Source organism: Cheilinus undulatus, linkage group 9, assembly GCF_018320785.1.
Source record: "Cheilinus undulatus linkage group 9, ASM1832078v1, whole genome shotgun sequence".
Taxonomy (NCBI): Eukaryota; Metazoa; Chordata; class Actinopteri; order Labriformes; family Labridae; genus Cheilinus; species Cheilinus undulatus.
In genome coordinates, this window is record NC_054873.1 from 3,530,496 (window position 1) to 3,549,424 (window position 18,929).

The 18,929-nt window shown below is 40.0% G+C and overlaps 2 protein-coding genes across 3 annotated transcripts in view; one reads left to right on the plus strand and one right to left on the minus strand.

Moving 5' to 3' along the window:
- The first annotated feature begins 3,845 nt into the window (after nucleotides 1–3,845).
- On the plus strand, nucleotides 3,846–17,044 carry prr33 (proline rich 33). The gene is made up of 3 exons (XM_041795632.1): nucleotides 3,846–4,012; nucleotides 4,388–4,435; nucleotides 13,667–17,044. The coding sequence occupies exon 3, from the start codon at nucleotides 13,682–13,684 to the stop codon at nucleotides 16,724–16,726; it is 3,045 nt and encodes a 1,014-aa protein (XP_041651566.1). The 5' UTR covers nucleotides 3,846–4,012; nucleotides 4,388–4,435; nucleotides 13,667–13,681; the 3' UTR covers nucleotides 16,727–17,044.
- lsp1a (lymphocyte specific protein 1 a) overlaps nucleotides 12,445–18,929 on the minus strand; it is a 41,701-nt gene continuing 35,216 nt past the window's right edge. For both annotated transcript variants that reach the window (XM_041795634.1, XM_041795633.1), the window contains exon 13: nucleotides 12,445–13,146. In XM_041795634.1, coding sequence (XP_041651568.1) covers nucleotides 13,124–13,146 — 23 coding nt within the window. In that variant the 3' untranslated portion in view covers nucleotides 12,445–13,123. The remainder of the gene's footprint in view (nucleotides 13,147–18,929) is intronic.

Here is an 18,929-nt window from a genome sequence, read left to right on the forward strand (position 1 = left end):
CTGAGATCAATGTGTGACTGTTAGAAAGTTGTTCACCACTCTCTTAGCTTGGTTTAATTTGGGCAGGGCTAAAATAGCACCACGCCATGACCCCGCCCCCCAGGGCTGCAACGATATAAAATCCCAAAGCAGTTCATCTCAATACAGTGTGCTGTTAGCTGATGCCACTGCCCTCAGATAAATGCTGTGTTTTTCCTCATTGTGAGGTTAATTTCCCAGATCTACAGCTACAGTGGCCTACGGGTCATTAAACGCATCATAACAGAGAGATTCGTACCAGAAAACAGACTTCTTTCCCGCTGCTCTGGCACCCTAAGGTCAGGGGGAAGGCTAATTGCTGGAGTGCCTGTCTCTTTTTCCCTTGAACCAGGCGCAGCAGGAACAAACATCTGAAGTCGTGTTTTAATCCATGCTTCACTTGTCTTTAGTCCTGGATGATTAAAGAAGTAGGTTTAGAGCTGACAGGTCCAGCATAGCAGGCAGATGATTCCTCCTATCAGGTTGTAGCATTCTTTTCATTTATTCTTTTTTTTTTTTGTGAGCGGATTGTATTTCTCCTGAGTGGGCGTGGCTTCAGCTCATTCAACAGACACTCCCACACCATCCTGGAGCAGATTTTACTGCCTCATTTTTCATGATTTTGAAGCTTAGATTCATAAATTTAGTGATGTTTTTCATGACTAAAATTTTGCTTGGGGGTTCGTAACAAAGTAGTTTGTAACATGAAATACATAAAATACAGATTTCTTTTTTCATCACTTTAAGAGTACATTAATCTCTAAAACTCCCTCCAGAGCTACACAACTAATCCAGAAAAGCAGGATCAGCCAATCGGAGGCATTGCTGTGCCACATAAGGATTGTGGATAGTGTAGTGCTTTTGGCCGAGATCCCAAATAAACCATTTTTTTCTTAAAATGAGTTCAAGAACATCTGAAGCTCTTTTCCCTTTTTGACCAGATATTATCGTTTAACCCTCAGGTAGCATGTGGTACATCTACATTAAATGTTTATGTTGTTATGGCTTTTATATATATATATATATATATATTTATTTTATTCCACCTCAGCTAAAGCTCTAGGATTTATTCACCCTTTAAAGAGCCTGTAAAGTGGAAATTAATCTGTATTTAGGTTTGTTTTATGACAGGTCACTGTGTTATGAACCCCTAGGTCAAATTTCAGTCAAATAAAACCTCTCTAAGTTTGTAAAATTAAGCTTCAAAATCATGAAAAATGAGTAAAATCTGCTCCAGGATGGTGTGGGCGTGTCTGTTGAATGAACAGAAGCCACGCCCACTCAGGAGAAATACCATCCTCTCAAATTTAAAAAACCTCACAATCTGAATGTTGACCTGCCTGGCTCTGGTCCAGAGAAGAGACAAAGTCTGTTTTCTGTCTCAAATCTCTGTTCTGATGCTTTAAATGATCCATAGACCACTGTGGCTGCTAGATTTGGTAAATTTACCTCACAATGAACAAAAAAAACGCATTTCACTGACTGTTAACTTTCAATAAAGGCAGCTAACAACAGACTGGACTGAGATGAACTGCTCTGTGATTTTATATTGTACTGTTAGAAGGGCGGGGTCATTCCCCACTGTGGGCTCATGACATCATCAGCCCACATATTGGCCCCGCCCACATGAAACCCAGCCAGGAAAATCCAGAATTCAATCACATGTAGACCTCAGTGTTTTCACATGTTTACAGCAACCAGATTCCAACATTTCTAGAGTGTTAAGACACAAACTTTCAATTTCACTTTACAGAGTCTTTAATGTGTTCATGACCATTGTTACGAGAAATTGTTTATCAGTCAGTCAAACTTTAGTTATATAGCTTTTTTCATACAAGACAGTGTAGCACACAGTGTTATCTGAACAGATAAATTAAAGGAGATAAAGGGAAATATGACCCTAACCCACTCTACTCAACCCTTTAACCCCGCCCCCACACCACCACTCCCCCCACCCTGAAATTTATTCTGTATATCAGCAAAATACATCATAGATAAAACACACTCAGTTCATTCTGAGGAAATGTCTTCATTTATCTTGTTAATTTTTTTACAACATGGATCCCTCAGCAGTCAGAGGGAATGGATGTTTATTACCTTTTCACTGAGATTTTTTTTAAATTTTAAAGAGTGCCTCAAAAAGGAAAAAGCTTGAGAAACACTTATCTAGATTTTTTGTGCACTGGCAGGGACATCACTAGGACTGAAAGACGGAGGGGGGCTTAGCCCCAGGGGCTGCAGGTGATGCTTGGCATATAGAGTGCACCACCTTTTTTCTCCACACCTTACAATGCTTCATGAATTTATTTATTATTGGTTGTAAAGGATTTCTCAGGACCTATAGTCTGGCTCACTCTCCTTTCCTTAAGACTGTCTGCTCTTGAGCCTTGAGGAGGGCTTTCTTTTTTCTAGTAACAGTTAGAAATTGTTAATTCCGGTGGCAGTTTGGTCTACAATTTGGGAGCTGCTGCAGAGAATTCTCGATCCCCTTAGGTTTTTAATCTGGTTTTAGGGTCGACGAGGTAAAGCTGATCAGCAGACCCAAAGGACCGTGAGGGGATGTAGACATTTAAGGGGTCAGCAATGTACTGGAGTGCTGATCTTTTAAAGACCTAAAAAGGAAAACAATAAAATTTCAGAATGAATTCTAAAATGAACAGGGGGCCAGTGTAGGGACGCCAGGACTGGGGGCATGTGTTCATTATTATGCATGCCTGTTTAAAGACGAGCAGCAGCATTTTGGACCAACTGTAAGCGTGTGAGGGAAGCCTGGTTAACACCAACTTAAAGTGCATTACAGTAGTCCAACCATGTAGAAATAAAAGCATGAATCCCTCGCTCAAAGTTAAATCCAGTCCTGGAAGAACTGAACAGAATTTATTTGTTGATCCAAAAACAGAAACCTTGAACAAAACCTGACGTTAGATGGGTAGCCATCTGCCTACATCAGTCAGAAACACCTGAATAAGATTATTTTTAAGCAGTTAACATCGAGTTCTTTGAATTAAAGTGAGTACCAGGCAGACATCTTTAATAGAATCTGATTTCAGGAGGGTCACCATCTGCTCATACTAGGCAAAGCATTTTTTAAATCAATAAAACAGACATTTTAGTTGGAAGATCATCCGCCTAGAACAGTCTTGAGTGCCTGAAATTATGTTTTATCACCAAAGTAAATACCATGTAGCGATAAAACAGGCACAGGGATTGGGAGAACCTTGTCCCAGGTGGATAGCCATCTACCTGGACTGGTTTAAAACACCTGAATTATGATGTTTTTTGAACATCAAGCTTCATGTTTAGAAAAACATCAGGGTAGGCAGAAAAATGGGCAGACACCCTGAACAAAACCTGACTTAAGTTGGGAAGCCAACATTGAATTCCTGCAGTTTTCTTCACTCCAAAAGTCAATGCCTAGTGCCAAGTCGTCAGTTTTTCCTTCTAAGCAGTAAAGTAGACAGAACCTTGCTCCAGGTGGACCGCCGTCTGCCTTGACCAGTCACTAACAACTGATTTAACATGGAAAGTAAGAGATTGATGTTATTTTTTTCTTCTCAACAGATAAACAGGCAGACACCTTGAAAAGAACCTTGCTCCAGGTAGACAGCCATCTGCCTTCAAAGAACACCTGGACGATGACCATTTCTATGCCGTTCTCATTAATCCCCATGGAGCCCTCTTGCTGTGATTGCCTGACACATCCTATTAGGACCCCTGGGTGGCCCTCGGAGCCCACTTTTAGAGCTGTGTGGTGGTGAAACCTAAGGTCCGGTGGCCTCTCCGTACGGCGCTGTGCCTCCTCGCCCCGCTCTGCTGTCACTCTGAGCAGCTCACAGGGCTCAGCATTTATTTTTGGACTGCCATGGCGTCTGTTCCTTCCATTTGTAGGAAGGGGGGTCGAGTTGGGCTCAACATGAACCTGCCGCTCTGACACTCCGGGCTGGGACAAGCAGGCAGCAGCCGGCCGGCCGCCCCCCGAGCAGCAGTCGCACAGGTAAACACCCCATAATTGCACCTTTTATTCTCCTGATAGGGCGCGGGGACGCTGTTAGACGTGTGAGGCGGGCTGCTGGATCCCCCTCCTCGGCAGCCAGGGACCTGACATGTTTGGAGAGCTCAGGGTGTCTTTTTCTCGTCCTCAGTGCAACATTAAAGCACCAGCGGGCTGAGCTAAGTGTTAGCCACGAGCTGTTTTTACTCCCAAACACACTCTGCCTGCTGTGCCACTTATCTGTGCTGGCTGTAATGAAGCATGACTGACCGATGATCACATTTAAGCTTTGACTGTTAATCTTCCTTATGTTATATGCCAAGGGGAATAAAGTTAGTTTAGATATCTGACATGAATGTTCTCTCCTGTTCTTTAAAGGGGACCCTGCCTGGAGCACTCTGAACACCAGCAACAAGTTTTTACCTGGTACGTTCCCACTGTTCCCATTTAAACTTCCTGTTTTCTGTCTTTGAATCCTCATAACATCACCTGATTTTTGGGTTGGATTCATTTACTTAAGGAGGCCATTGTGATTCCATTGGTTTTTATTACGAGTCTATTATTACCCTTTCCTCTTTTGAACTTGCATCCTGAAGGCGCTCCAAATACCGAGGCTACCGAAGCCTTAAAAGGAGGAGTGGGCTCTCGTGTGTCAGGCAGGCAGCAGGGTTAGTGGGGGGGGAGGTTTGTGAGGGGCTTTAAAGACAACCAGCTCTGGCCTACATTTCCCTGAGGTGACACACATAGTAAACGGAGGATATTAAACAGTTGGTTTTGTGTGGACTGCGTGATGCCAGCAACCCAAACCCTTTGGATAGCCATGAACATATCTGACTCATAATTAAACTTTATATCGGCTCTGTTCATGTTACACGAAGCTCGTGCATGGTTATTTTTAAATTAAGGATCTTATTTTGGAGGGTAAAGGCTGAAAATAGAGGAAATGGTCCACACAGTTTCTCCAAAGTCAATATGCAGAGCAAAATCAGCATGAATGATGGAAAAATTTAATGAACCTGCATTTTTATGACTATCTTTAGATTAGAATTTGCACAAAAGAACTCAAAATGAAGTATTTTTCTTATGTGGTCATTGCAGAAGGAAGTCCACTTAGTCTGGTTCTGCAGCAATGGTATAAACATGCTCTTTCTGCAAAGTTTCCTGTGAAAATTTTTCTGAAAAAAGAATGGGAAAGAGAGGTGTCAGGACGATTTATCTAAACAGGGAAATTTAAGCCAGTGCAAATAACTTTCAATAATACAAAGCAATCAAACAAAACTTAAACGTGCAATAAATGATCAAAACGCTGTTGCATTACAACACAGAAATATGTAAATATAAGTGCACAGCTAATGTTTTAAACTGGATTCTTATCCTGGCATGTGATTGGTTATTCTCAGTGACAACATTTTCCTGTGGCCCTATCAGGTGTCACTGGGCTGTGATGTCATGAGGTCGGATGTTCTGCATTCACTTTCACCCTTCAGCAGATATTTATACACGGCTATAAGTGTGTGTTTATGTGGGGAGAGACACGAGAGGATCCTGACACGACAAATCTGCAAAATAAAGCTCAGCTTGTAACTTCCTAGCTCGGTTCAGAGGAATTTTCTGGATTTAAAGTACAAAGGCTATAAAAGTACTTTCAGCAACATGTTAAATGTGACAAATCAGAGATTTAGAAATGGTCATAGACTGCAATTACACAATAATTCTGAAAACTAGAGCCCTGTGCAGAACTCTTTTCTTAATCCGGCTCCTGTAACAGGTGTGTCAGATTGCACCCGCATCCTGCAGGGATTATGACAATTACATATTTAAAATACCAGACAGTGCATTTACTGAAAGGCAATATTGATTCCTGTCATGCATAATGGTGCCACACATGAATAAAAGAGCAGCTGGGAGTCTCAGACTGATGTAACTCCTGGTTATGGATTAGTAATAGCAATGCCAAAGTAGTATTTTCCAACCTTATTTACATAGAATTTATTTAAAGTCACACAGAGGTGAAATTGTTTCTTGATCTCTGGAAAGTTTGTGTGTCATAAAACCTGCAGCACACTTCCATCAGCTCTCACAGACAGTAGGCTAATCTTTTTTATGCTGTGTTATTACCATCCTCATCATTAGATGCGTAAAGCAATAAAGCCAGTTTGCATGGAAAAGGTGTTTTTCCCCAAATATCGGCATAATGGCTCAGCTTCTCTGCGTACCGGTTACATATGTGCAGTGATAAGCCCAGAACACAATAAGAGGAGCATTAAAGCTGTGCCTTTTGATTTATTTACAAATTTTTAGTGCAGTTTTTGTGGAGCTTTAACAGAGGCTCACACATTTAAGCTGCACCAGCGACTACAGCTGACAAACCAGCAAGTAAACCGTGATTTCTCAGAGAATGGTTCTAACAGCAGCGTGTGACACATCTCGTGTGTTATCTTGTTTAATATGAGCATGGAGGAGCTCTTTAAAGAGAGCTGACTTTGCTCATGGAGCAAGTGTTTCATCTCATCCTAATACATTTCCTTATGGCCGTGTTTAAACAAAGTGCAGTTGTTTTCTAGCTTTGCCACTTTTTCTTTTGAGTACATAGCCAATAAAACACAGAAGAAGTCCCTGAATGATGACTTGGCACATCATTATGGGATTTAATAGGAAATCTGTACAAATTTAGGATTTCTGTCATGGCACAGGTTTGGAAGAAGTCTTCTGAGAAGAATCAAGGACAGACACACTACCACTACAGTAGTAAGATTTGGCTCCAAAACAACAAAACATTTATGGTAGTTACAAACATTTGAGGCCATACAGAGAGATATTGGTCAATATTTTTGTGGAAAGTACCATGTCTCATCAAATACTATCCAAATTAACATAGATTGTAATTTGTTTAGGACTATTAACAATATTGCAATAATCTCTGTGCAGTCAAGGTTCATAATTAGTGCAATGACTTTATTGTAAATTGCATTAACTGGATGCTTAATAGTCCATTTCAACACACTGTGGTTAAGCTACTGCAATGCCTGTGATAGCATTGAACCCATGGTTGGTGCTAAGTTTTACCTTTCCTTGAGCTCTCCCCTTATCGTCAGCCAAGTATGATTTATGTTAAAACCTGAATATCCACACAGTAAACTTCCACATTTTCTTTTCATTTTAGCAGCTTTCTTTGTCCCCAGAAAAGGAACCCTAATGATTTTACTGATCCCTGTCTTCACAAGCCAATACCAGCATTTATTTTTTAGTTGCAGCATAAAAAGCATAAAACCAAAATGCATATAGTGGAATTCTAAAATGTGACAAAGACAGGGCAGATTAATCACGGTTCACTGTAGGATTGAACAGAGTGATTTTGATTTTTCAAAAATTAACCCACTATAGTGTAGCAAACAGTGTAATTTATCATGACATTATCACCTAGTAAGAAATAGCAATCAAATCTGAAAATGATTTCCATCTTCCAAGGCATTGCTAGATGTTTCTAAAATCAGCTTTGTGTTTATTGTTCTCTCAGGATAAACCTCAGATAATAATACTGATGAACTAAGAACCTGTCTACAGCTGCTGCTTGTGATGATCATCAATTAAGAAGATCAATAAAGGAGTTGGGCACTGCCAGTGCATGAACACAGACCCTTATTCCCTCTCCTCCAGTGCCATAACCACTGCTGACTTTTAAACTATGTGAAAGAGAAATAAAAACACTAACTATTCCTTTAAAAGTTCTGCAATCAAATCCAGATTTTCAGGAGATAATCCATTTCCATTACGTGATTTTTAAAGATCTTTTTATGTGTGTTTAATTGGACAGGACAGCTGATAGAGTTGGAAACTGGGGAGAAAGAGGCGGTGTTAGAGGGGATTTGATCACAGCTTCCCTCTCTGAGAACAACAGCCTCTGCATATAGAATCATCTGTGCATCAAAACTTCCACATTTACCTAAAATTTTACCATGTGTTCATGATTCCAAGAGGATAAACCCTAATGTATGTTGTTTATCCACTACCTAGACATCAACCCTCTGACACTGACACTGTCGTATACAAAAAGAGACACAGGATAAAAAAGTTTTGAACCATAAATTGAAGTTATTTATTGTTTTTTTTTTTTTTTGTTTTTTTTTTTTGCTTTCTAGCTGTTACGGAGGCTTCTCTAGCTAGCCTGGAACTTGGGTGTCTTTAAAGATGAAATCCACATCAGTAACTCCAACACTGAACAGCTTTTTATCAGTTTTAAAAATCAATTTTACTATGGTTTCCACTGCTAGCTCTGCATTTGTCACCATATTGGTTGTCACATGGGCTGTGGCAACCAATGGCAGGCTGTTTCGTCATCACGTCTTACTTTGCCAAACTGCACATTTCTTACAGTGTTTTTTTCTTGGCAGCTAATTTTAATTGTAGTCTTAGTTTTAGTCTTTAAATGAAATGCATGTTAGTTTTAGTCACATTTTAGTCATTTCTACCCTTTTTAGTTTTAGTCGATGAAAACTCACAAAAATTGTAGTCTAGTTTTAGTTCATAAAAAGTCGTCACGTTTTAGTCTTAACTTTTAGTCCAAGCATTTATTTTCTTGCCTAAATCTGGTACCAAATCAGTAAAGTGTTTCCTCGCACTCTGCCGAAGCTGGGGTCCCTGCTTTCTACAGCTGAGAGGCAGAATAGATACAGATCAAGGTTATAATAGTTTTGGATTTTTCAATAGTTTTTATTTTTATTTCGTTTTCACTTTCTTTTTTCAATTTCAGTTTAGTTTTCATTAATTTTTACTGCTGGTTTGTTAGTTTAGTTTAGTTTTTATTTTGCAAAAATGCTTCGTTTCAGTTTCGTTTTTATCAGTTTGAGTGTTAGTTTTAGTTGTTTTTTTTTTGTTTTTGATACATGTCAGGCTGAGGGAGCGTCATATATTTTTAAAAACATATTGAAACCGGTTACTCTTTACTTTTCATTTAATTTGTTTTAAGAAAATGTTTAAATACAACTCCAGACATAAAACTGCCAGGCAATTTTACCCTCCCCAGACTCTGGTGTAGGTGCCAATCAATATGGTTGTATCAAAGAATAAAATTGAGGATATTTTTTTCTATATTTTCATTTTATTTCAGTTAGTTTTGTAAGCGCACTATAAAGTTTTCGTTAGTTTTCATTTTTTCAGTAAAGCTTTGTTTTGTTTAGTTTCAGTTAAGTAAAATGATTTTTGAATTTTATTTTAGTTATTTAGTTAGTTTTAGTTAACTATAATAACCTTGATACAGATGCATTGTTTTTAGACAGAATTACCCACAGTAGAGAAATATCACAGACTTTGAATGTCTGACGAAAACTAAATTACATTTTTAGTCTAGTTTTAGTCCTCTTGATGAAAACTAGACTTTTTTTGTCAGTTTTGGTCTATTTTTGTTAGTTGTTAGTTTTTGTCAAGTTTTTGTCATCAAAATAAAGGCTGTTGACGAACATTTTAGTCATAGTTTTAGTCGACGACATTTACTCTGATGTCTTAACACCTTGATCTTGGAGGAAACAGCCAGAACAGCTAATAAAGGAGAAAACAAGCCTGTGACATGTCCCTCTGTGTCTCTGCAGACAGGAGCAGCTAACTTTTAAAAAGTGCAAGGACTTTTTCAGCAAAATTTGTGAATATTTTGAAGAATTTTTGTCATAGAAAGATTTTTTTTTTTTTGGTCCCAAAGAGATTAGAGAATAAGTTTGTGCAAAAAAAGTCATAGTCATTAATATTCACTGTGTGTAACACATGAAAAACGTTGAGTTTTAATTTCAGTTTAGCCTTTTTTTTTATCTTTATAGTCCCATAACTTTTAAAAAGATTGAAGTGACATTACTGCAGCACGCATATTCTTAAAGCCCCGGTTGTCCTGAAGAAAAGGATGTTAAGAGCTTGACCATGCACCTCAGGATTGATGTTTCACAACTTTTAAGACAAAAAGTCCAGACAAGACACAGTGGTTAAAAAGAAGTCTTAGCTTAGATGGTTAAATGCCATAATAAGGATTACGTTTCTGTTTAACAGAAGAATATTAAACTTACATGGTGCTGATTGCTTTGAAATTGTCTCTAAATATATTGTAGCTCCACAGAGGATGAACCTTAATGACTTAAATGACCCTCTGCCCTTTCCTAGCACAACACCGTTGGGACCAGTCTGCTCTTTAAGCTCCACTACTGGTACTGGTGCACTAAAAATAGATCATAATCTGGGTTTTCTTGTGAAAAAGTTTTGTTATTAGGTGATTAGATTTGAAATTCTTTGGCCGTTTAATAGTAGTATAAAGGAATCAAAAGGTTAAATAAGTTGATTTTTCCTTCCTTGATTAAAACATTACCATCAGAAATTAAACTTTAAACCTTGTTTAATTGATCTATTTTTAATTGATCTTTATCCTCTGGTGTTGCAGCTCAGGTTATACAAATTTTAAAAAATCTGTAATCTAACATTGAGCGAGCTCCCTGCATGAAACCATGACTAGAAACATTTTCTGTCATGTATAATTATGTTTCCTCAGTTTCCATGTATTTGTTTCTAACTGCTCTCCTGTTTCAGGACGTTTGTCTCTGGTGTCCTGAGGGCAGCTGAAGTTTCAGAAGCTCCATCTGATCTGCATCACAGCGCTCTGATTTATTGTTTTCAGGAAAGTGATGCAGCCTGTAAAAAGCTGAGTGTCTTTTAAAAAAAAGGAGCAAGGTGATTGGTCGGCCTCGTAGCTAAAATTAGGCCAAGGCTCAGCTGTGAGACGGTAACATCATCCAGGAAGACTTTGGCCTGATTCCCCTGTGTGGGTGTCCGGTCTGCAGGATTTATCTTTGGCTTTTTTAATTATCACTAACACTATCATTATAATCCACATTAAAACACCTGTACGTGAAGGTTAGGACAAGTGTTATATAGCAAAACTAAATCCTTATAAAGCCTTTTCATAGGTTTATTATTTTTAATGTTGATGTTTTCCATTGGAAGAACACCCTGGAGGGCACTGGGAGGAAACCTAGAGGACACGATCACATTTCGTCTTGTAGAGGGACACCCTAAAGAGGACTTTATCACGTTTAACATAAAAGCTTTAACTTTATCATGCTTTGCTCACTGGAAAAGCACTCTTAAAGGCACCTTATCATGTTTTATTAACTCCAGCAGCAACATCAAAAGCACCATATGTTTTTCCCACTGGAAAGAAACCTAGACGGCATTTTATCATGTTTTGTCCTCTTGTACAGCACAATAGAAGGCACTTTATCATGTTTTGTCCTCTTGTACAGCACAGTAGAAGGCACTTCATCATGTTTTGCCTCTAAGAAATGGACACCATGGAGGACTAGGTATTATGTATTGTCCACCATAAGGAAACCAATAGGGCTCTTTATCACAATATTCTACAGATATGTCATCTTAGAGGGCACCTGATCATGTTTTGTCCACTGATATGATAGTAGCCTCGCACACGTTAAGTCGTGCGAGGCTACTCACTACTACAGGTTTTGACTACTGGAAGGGCCACTAAGGGCCCTTTATCATGTTTTGTTACCCCAGAGAGTACCCTGGAGGGCACTTCATCATGTTTTGTCACCTTTGAGAGCATCCTGGCAGGCACTTTATCATGTTGTGTCATCTCAGAGAGCATCTTGGGGGCATTTTATCACGTTTTGTTACCTCAGAGAGCACCTTGGGGGCACTTTATCATGTTTTGCCACCTCAGAGAGTACCCAGGAGGGCACTTCATCGTGTTTTTTGTTACCTTAGAGAGCATCCTGGAGGGCACTTTATCATGTTTGGTCACCTCAGAGAGCGCCCAGAAAGGCACTTTTCCAGTTCTGTCATCTTATACAACACCCTAAAAGGCTCTTTATCATGATTTGTTACCTTAGAGGGCACCCTGGATGGCAATTTATCATGCTATGTCATCAAAGAGAACACCCCAGAAGGCTCCTTGTCATGTTTTTTTTTCAACCCTGGAGGGCACTTTATCATGAATTTGTATCTTAGAGAGCTCCCCAGTGGACAACTTATGTTTTTTCAAGGAAGAGAGCACCCTGGAAAGCACTTATCATATCTTATTACTTAGAGAGCTCTCTTAAAGGCATTTTATCATGTTTTGTCTTTTAGAGAGCTCCCTGAATGGCAGTATATCATGTTTTGTTACTTGGAGAGCATCGTGAAGGGCACCTTATCATGTTTTTTCACCTCAGAGAGCGTCCTGAATGGGCGCAGTTGCCCTTCTGACTCTCCTCCACTAGTCCTTAAATGCATAGTAAATCCTATATACAATGACAACTTATAGTATTCCCTAAATTTTAAATAGTTTTTGATTGGTAAAAAGCAATAAATTTTGAATATTTCAGTTGTAGAATAAGAAAATTGTGATAAGACTGTGGTATCACGTCATCCTGGTATATTAAAATGAAGGCAAGATGAAGCAAAAGTAGGAAATCTTTTTAATTTATTTAAGAAAAAGGGTTATAAACACAAAGAAATTTGAATTAAAGAACATAAAGACAAAGGTGTGCAGTAGTACAGACGGACACTGATGAAGACGGTTTAACTAAAAGACAAACATAAAATAGAGCTTGTAGAGAAAATAATGAGAGTTGTCGAGATTCAGCAGATAAACCAGTTTTTGGTGCAGAAAGTGTCGAGCCATAATTCAGTCAATCTTTATACTTTTAGTCCCTGCATTTTCACCAGGACGACATTACAACTGTGAACTCCTCCATGTTTCTATGTTTTTGTATTGATTTTAAAGCCAAAGAGTATGTGAACAGCAGATAAAGTAAACCTGACGTGCAATAACATTACATGATTGAAAATGAAAACTTTTCAGTCTAACAGAACTTTACGTTTTCACACATAAGGAATCAAACATACATTTAAAGCTCACAGTCAGATATATACATAATTAAAGGAACATCAGAGAATACAAAAGCAAAGAAGAAAATAGACAAATATGGACAATTATGATCAGACTGGAGATGATGGTTTGGACTTGTCCATTTTTAAAGAGTCGGAAAAGAGATTTATTTGGACAAAAATAAAATACTGAGTCTTGAAATGCTGCCCTAGTCCGAGACAGAGGATGCTTGTGTGGATCAGGATGGAAACTCCTCAGTAATAACCATGGCATGAATCTGCAAGAGAAACAAAGAGAAGGTTAGATACACAGATATTATCCAGTGGTTCAAGTTTTTAAACTTTTAAGGTGATCAGACAAAGATCTAAAAGATAATATTTGCATAACTTTCAGACTTTTGAGGCCTAAAGTGTGCAAATAAACTAAAATTTGCTTAATAACTCGGTGTACTAGGCTTGTGACCTTGGATGTTTTTGAACAGGTTTGACTACTTTGATTTTGGTGATCATTTCTCTATTTTTTTTTGTTTTGGAAAGAATTCCATGACCCCCCCCCCCAAGGGTCTCGTAACCCCCCTTGGCTCCTGACCCCCACTTTGGGAACCACTATGTGAAACAAAAATTCCAAATGGATTCAAAAATGTATGTGGCTACCTTTGTCAGAATTGACATTACATCTTGTCTTGAGTTTAGTTTTCAGAAGATCACCGGACCTTCACATTTGCCAAAAACTTCAGGTCACCACAAAGTTTCTTTTCTTGATTTGACCATTTGCTGTTTTTTTTTTTCCATCCACAGGGTGCAGAAGCGCTCATGGCTATCGCTTATGGTGCTGTAACTCAGCTGGGCCTGCTTTCCCAGCAGTACCCCCCGCCCTTGCTGCCCAAGCCTGGGAAGGACAACATTAAGCTGCAGAAGCTCCTCAAGAGGACCGCTAAGAAAAAGGCCTCCGTTCAGGCATCGCAGTCCGCCGCACCTTTCCGCTCAAGCCTTTCCCCTGTGAATGAAGCAAGCCCTGACCTCGAGCACAGTGACCACTCCACACCGCCCAAGACTCCAGAGGCACCGCTCAGCCTCTACAGTGTCCAGCAGCCTCAACGGTTCACCGTCAGGCCGCTGTATCAACATGTTGCATCGCCTTACCCGCAGCGTGCAGCTTATGGCAGAACAGCAAGGTTCTCGCCTCAGACAGTGACGGTGCCGTCGTACTCCTATTCCCAAAATGTCACCACGGTTTCTTCTTATTCCTCATCAACCTATGTTTCAGGAGTCTCACCAACTCCTGAGCCACTCTCCCAGTCACCTGTGCCCAAAATATCTCTGCCGGCATATTCTGTGCCAGATCCAACAGTGCCTGAGGTGAAAAAGCCAGCATTTGGAACTTCTGGTAACAATCATGCCAGCCTTAGACCTGCTGCTGCTGTAGGAACTACTCAGCAAAAACCCACAAGTCCTGGTCCAACTCCCTACCAAGCAACAGGTTCCCCAGGTTTGGTACGGCCTCTCATTGTGTTGACACCACTTAAATCCAAAAGTCCAAGACCAACATTTAAAGCGACCGAAACTTCAAGATCACCAAAACCGATGTTTGATGTCCCTCAAATAAGGATGTACACAGCAAGCACATCTTACTATGAGACATCCAGGACCCCACCAGTGTACGACACAGCTGGATTAACCAATATTGGAAGTATGGTACCTCAAAGTAAAGCATCGATAGAATCAATGCAAGATTTGTCCCAAGCATTTGAGGTAAAAAGAGGTGCAACACCAACGACCCAGCCATCTCTATCAGGCTCTGACCCCCAGAGAAAGACCCCAACTCTTGAAGCTAAAAGATCCACGCCGACAGCAGACATGACTACGGTGAAAACACCAACCCCTGACATAAAAAGAGCCACTCCCACGTCTGAAATCAAGAGAGCGACTCCAACATCTGAGAGCTTAAGATCCACTCCAACAGCTGAACTCAAAAGAGCCACCCCGACATCTGAAATCAGAGTCAAAACCCCAACTTATGAGTTCCAGTCAAGGATTACAGCAGGACGACCAAGAACCCCAGCATACCATACTGCTCGGGCTGCAACCCCTGTCTTTGAAGTCTCAAGACCCAATCCTCTTTTGTTTGCAGTGTCTTCAATCACAGTAGAGCCAGAGAGGTCAAGAACACCAAAAACAGTGTCACCAGCAAGTACTCCTGTGGTGACTTCAGAGCCAAAGCCTACAGAGACATTGCCAAATGGGGACATCCTTCCAGACACAAAGCCTGCAGCTAAACCAGTACAACAAAACATAACAAAGGCCAAATCTGAGACTGATCTGACACAAGTCAAGATCCTGTCCACTCAAACTGGCACTCAAAGGCTCTCTCAAACCCCAACACCTCAGGCAACACCTCCAGCAGTGACTTCTTATGGCTACCAGAGGCCTAAGACTCCGACATTCGAGGCGTCCCGACTTATGGCCACCTCTCCTGGCTACAAGAGACCAAGAACACCAACAAAAGGGACTACCAGTGTATCACCTGTGGCCTTCCAGAGACCCAAAACCCCAACACAAGTGGCTTCAAAGTCAAAGTCTTCATATCGTGGTTTGACACCGGCTGAATATGCTGCCTATGGTGGAATCAAAACGTTCACTCCAGCGTTTGGTATCGGCAGTTCTGCAACATCGACCGAAGATGTGGTTAAAGCGACACAAGAGGAATCAGCAGTATCCAGAACACTGAGCCAAGAAGTTCCTGTGAAGGGACAATCTGCAGCTGAGGTTTCAAAAGTGATGGAGGACAAGGTTCCCACCACTCCTTCAGTGCCTGTAATTATCGTTTCCCAAGCTTCAGACTCCCCAGGAACCCAAGAGACAAGTGTGGTTTCCAGGCAAGTCGTGGCAAAACAAGAAAAAACTGTGATTCAGGAAACACCAAAGGCTGCACCACCACCAACAGTTGAGGTGAAAACTCCTGAGAAAAAGAAACTGGAACAAGAAGTCACCAAACCAGAGCCACCAAAAATGCCTGAAGCCAAACATCCTGAGCCCAAAGGGGAAGACCAGGATCCTCTCAAGGCTGTAAGGAAACTTCTGGGCAAAGATAAAGTCCCAGAGAAACCTAAACGTGAGACAAAAGCTGATGTCTCAGACAAAAAAGAGCCAGCAAAACCTCTAGCTGCCACCACAGCTAAGGTAGAGGTCTCAAAGCCAAGTGTCACGGCTCCTGTCGTGAAGCCAACAGAAAGTGAAGACAAAGGTAAATATAAGAAGACAGAATCTGAACCTAAGAAAAAGGAAGGTGAAGAATCCCTCCCAGCTGAGCCCCTCCTGAAAGTCTTACAAAAGCCAAAGGGAGTGAAATCTAAACTGAGTGGGTGGTCCAGGCTCAAAAAGCACATGGTGGTCGAGCAGGAGGAGCCTAAATTTCCAGAAACTGGCCCCCAGAAGGAGGCGACAGGGCAGGACCAGAGTGAGGGGAAGAAGGTTGAAGAGAAGGCCGCCGACAAGCCCAGCGCCCAGGATGGGAATCAAACCAAAGACGCTCCCAAAGCAACCAAGATGTGGGACGCCGTCCTCTTCCAGATGTTCTCCACCAAGGAGAACATCATGCACCAGATCGAGTTAAACAAAAGCGAAGAGGAGAAGCAGGAGGAGAAAATGGATGAGGTGAAAGAGATACCGTCATTTGCATACCGGCTGCCCGTGCTGCTTTTTAGTCCAAAGTTTGACGCCAAAAGGCTCAAAGAAGCGGCATCGAGGCCGGTGACTAAAATTTCAACAGTGTTTGAGATGGGTTTGATTGGGCGGAAAGGGAAAGACGAGGAACCAAAAGACTTTAATAGAAAGGCAAGGGGGTTCACTGCTACTTAAGCTGACCTAACATATATAATATAAAGTGAAAATGTAAAGAAAACAGTTATTTACGTGTTTTATGTACAGGTAGAGAAATCTTAGCGACAGAAATGATGTACAGGTCTGGAATAGTCTTTGTGTTAATCACTGATGTTTGTGGCAGTGTGGTAGAGAAACTCGGCCTGAACTTTATACTTGACAAATGCTTCATGTTGCAGTTGTGATTGGTCGTCTGGATGTTAAATGTTTGTGGCGTAGCTGAAAAAAGAGGAAGCTACATTTGTCTTAAAGTCATTCAGACTTCAAATTAAAGCGTTTATGTTTTAAGTAACTTCAGATCTTTCTGTTTTTTCTTTGACACACCTTCACCATAAGTGATGAGTATATAAGCATAAAAATTAAGCCTGTCAGCATTTATAGATCCCAGATCAATCTATTTTATATTAATCATGCTATTTTGCCCATTTAGGCACACCGTAGTTAAGCTATCTTAGTGGAGCAACTGCCTGCACCTTAAGATATCACACATTTCACTCTTTCTACATTTTCTTTACGCTGTTTCCATGTAATTTTTTTTTTATCCATAGCAAGTTCTTTTTTCCTTTAGCTAATGTCATAACTTTTGAGCTACAAGAAGTTCCTTGTTTTCCTTCAAAATAAAAGCAGCTTTTTTCCAAACGGGAAGTAAAGTACTTTTAGTTTAAGAAAATAAATAACAAAATAATAATAAAATCTGCAATGACAACATGCAATGACAAATAAACATTTCTATGATTATCTTTTATTATTGGTGTATGTCAGCAAGAAAATAGAGATATTATTAGAAAGGCGGTAAAATGCACTAAAAATAATCTTCAACTATTGTGTTTGTAAAAATGGTTTACATTGGCATAAATAAATAAAGCATTACTTTTTGCATTTCTGCATGATGAACGCTTTATATGTATACATATATATATATATATATATTTTTTTTTTTTTTTTTTTTTTTTTTGCTTGATCTAAAGAGGGGTTGTCAAGATTATTCACATTAATCACGATTAACTACAATCCAAGCATGTTTAATTAACCTGACACACCAGATGGATGTGTGAAACACATCCATCTGGTAAACCTTCCATAGACAGGGTTTGGGAAAGGGCAGAGCCTTTGAAAAGAACTCGGAGGATGATTGGATGAACATTCTGTCTGTCACATCTTTATGGGCCAATCAGAGCAACAAAACATGTGATGTAGCCGCTATTGAGGAGTAAACTCCATAGAGAACTGCATAACATGAACCATGGCAACTGTAGACATGTTGGTACACGGCATTTATCGGTTTTGAAAAGAAAACAACTCACTGCTGTTCTTTGTTCTTCTTTTAACAAAGAAATGTCACCAGGTTCTGATAAAACTGGCGCTTTAGCAGCATCCACGCTAATCTCTTCTGCCATAATTGCACCGGCCTCTTGTTTCTGCTTGCTAACGTCACGACTCCACCGCACCCGAGAGCACTGCCCCTCGATGCTGATTGGTCCTGTCACTTTCTAACCAGGCTCAAACGGTTCGGGTGGGAGCTTTGCAAGATGGATTCACCAGTGAGAAACATGGAAACGGGCGAATCCACCTGCTTTGAAAGGTTAATGTTTGATAGCATCTTGTACACTTAGGTTAAGCCACAGTGATGTAGAAATAGAAATTCACAGACAGCTCAGTGGGCGAGTCAGAAGTCACCTGAACCTTATGTTATCAGTTTTTTACCTCTTAAGTGTCACTTAATTCCTTTTCAATCCATAACAAGTTCTTTCCTCTATAAAATCAGGTCAGTATCTAAACAGAAAGTCAGTAACGCTTTGTTTGAGACAGTAGAGAAACCAGAAAATGACACATTTGCAATTTTAAATGCAAAACAGTAACATTTTCAAATACGATGAATAGGGTGTGATTAATTGTGATTAACTACAGAAATCCTGCAGTCAATTGCATTCAAAAAATATTCTGAAAGCCCTTATCAAAAGTAATCAAAGTTGTTAAATTATGAGTGTCCCAACATTTGTGATAATGTGAGGATAAAAATAATTTGGCCTTCTCTGTAGCTGGTTTTTAATCCCTTCATTATTTATTTAATAGAAAGTTACATTATTAAACTTCCTCTTAGAACTGTGGGTGGACATCTAATCCATCACATGCTACTGATTTTAGGTTGATAGTGAAGCTCTTTAACTGTTTTTGTTTGTTT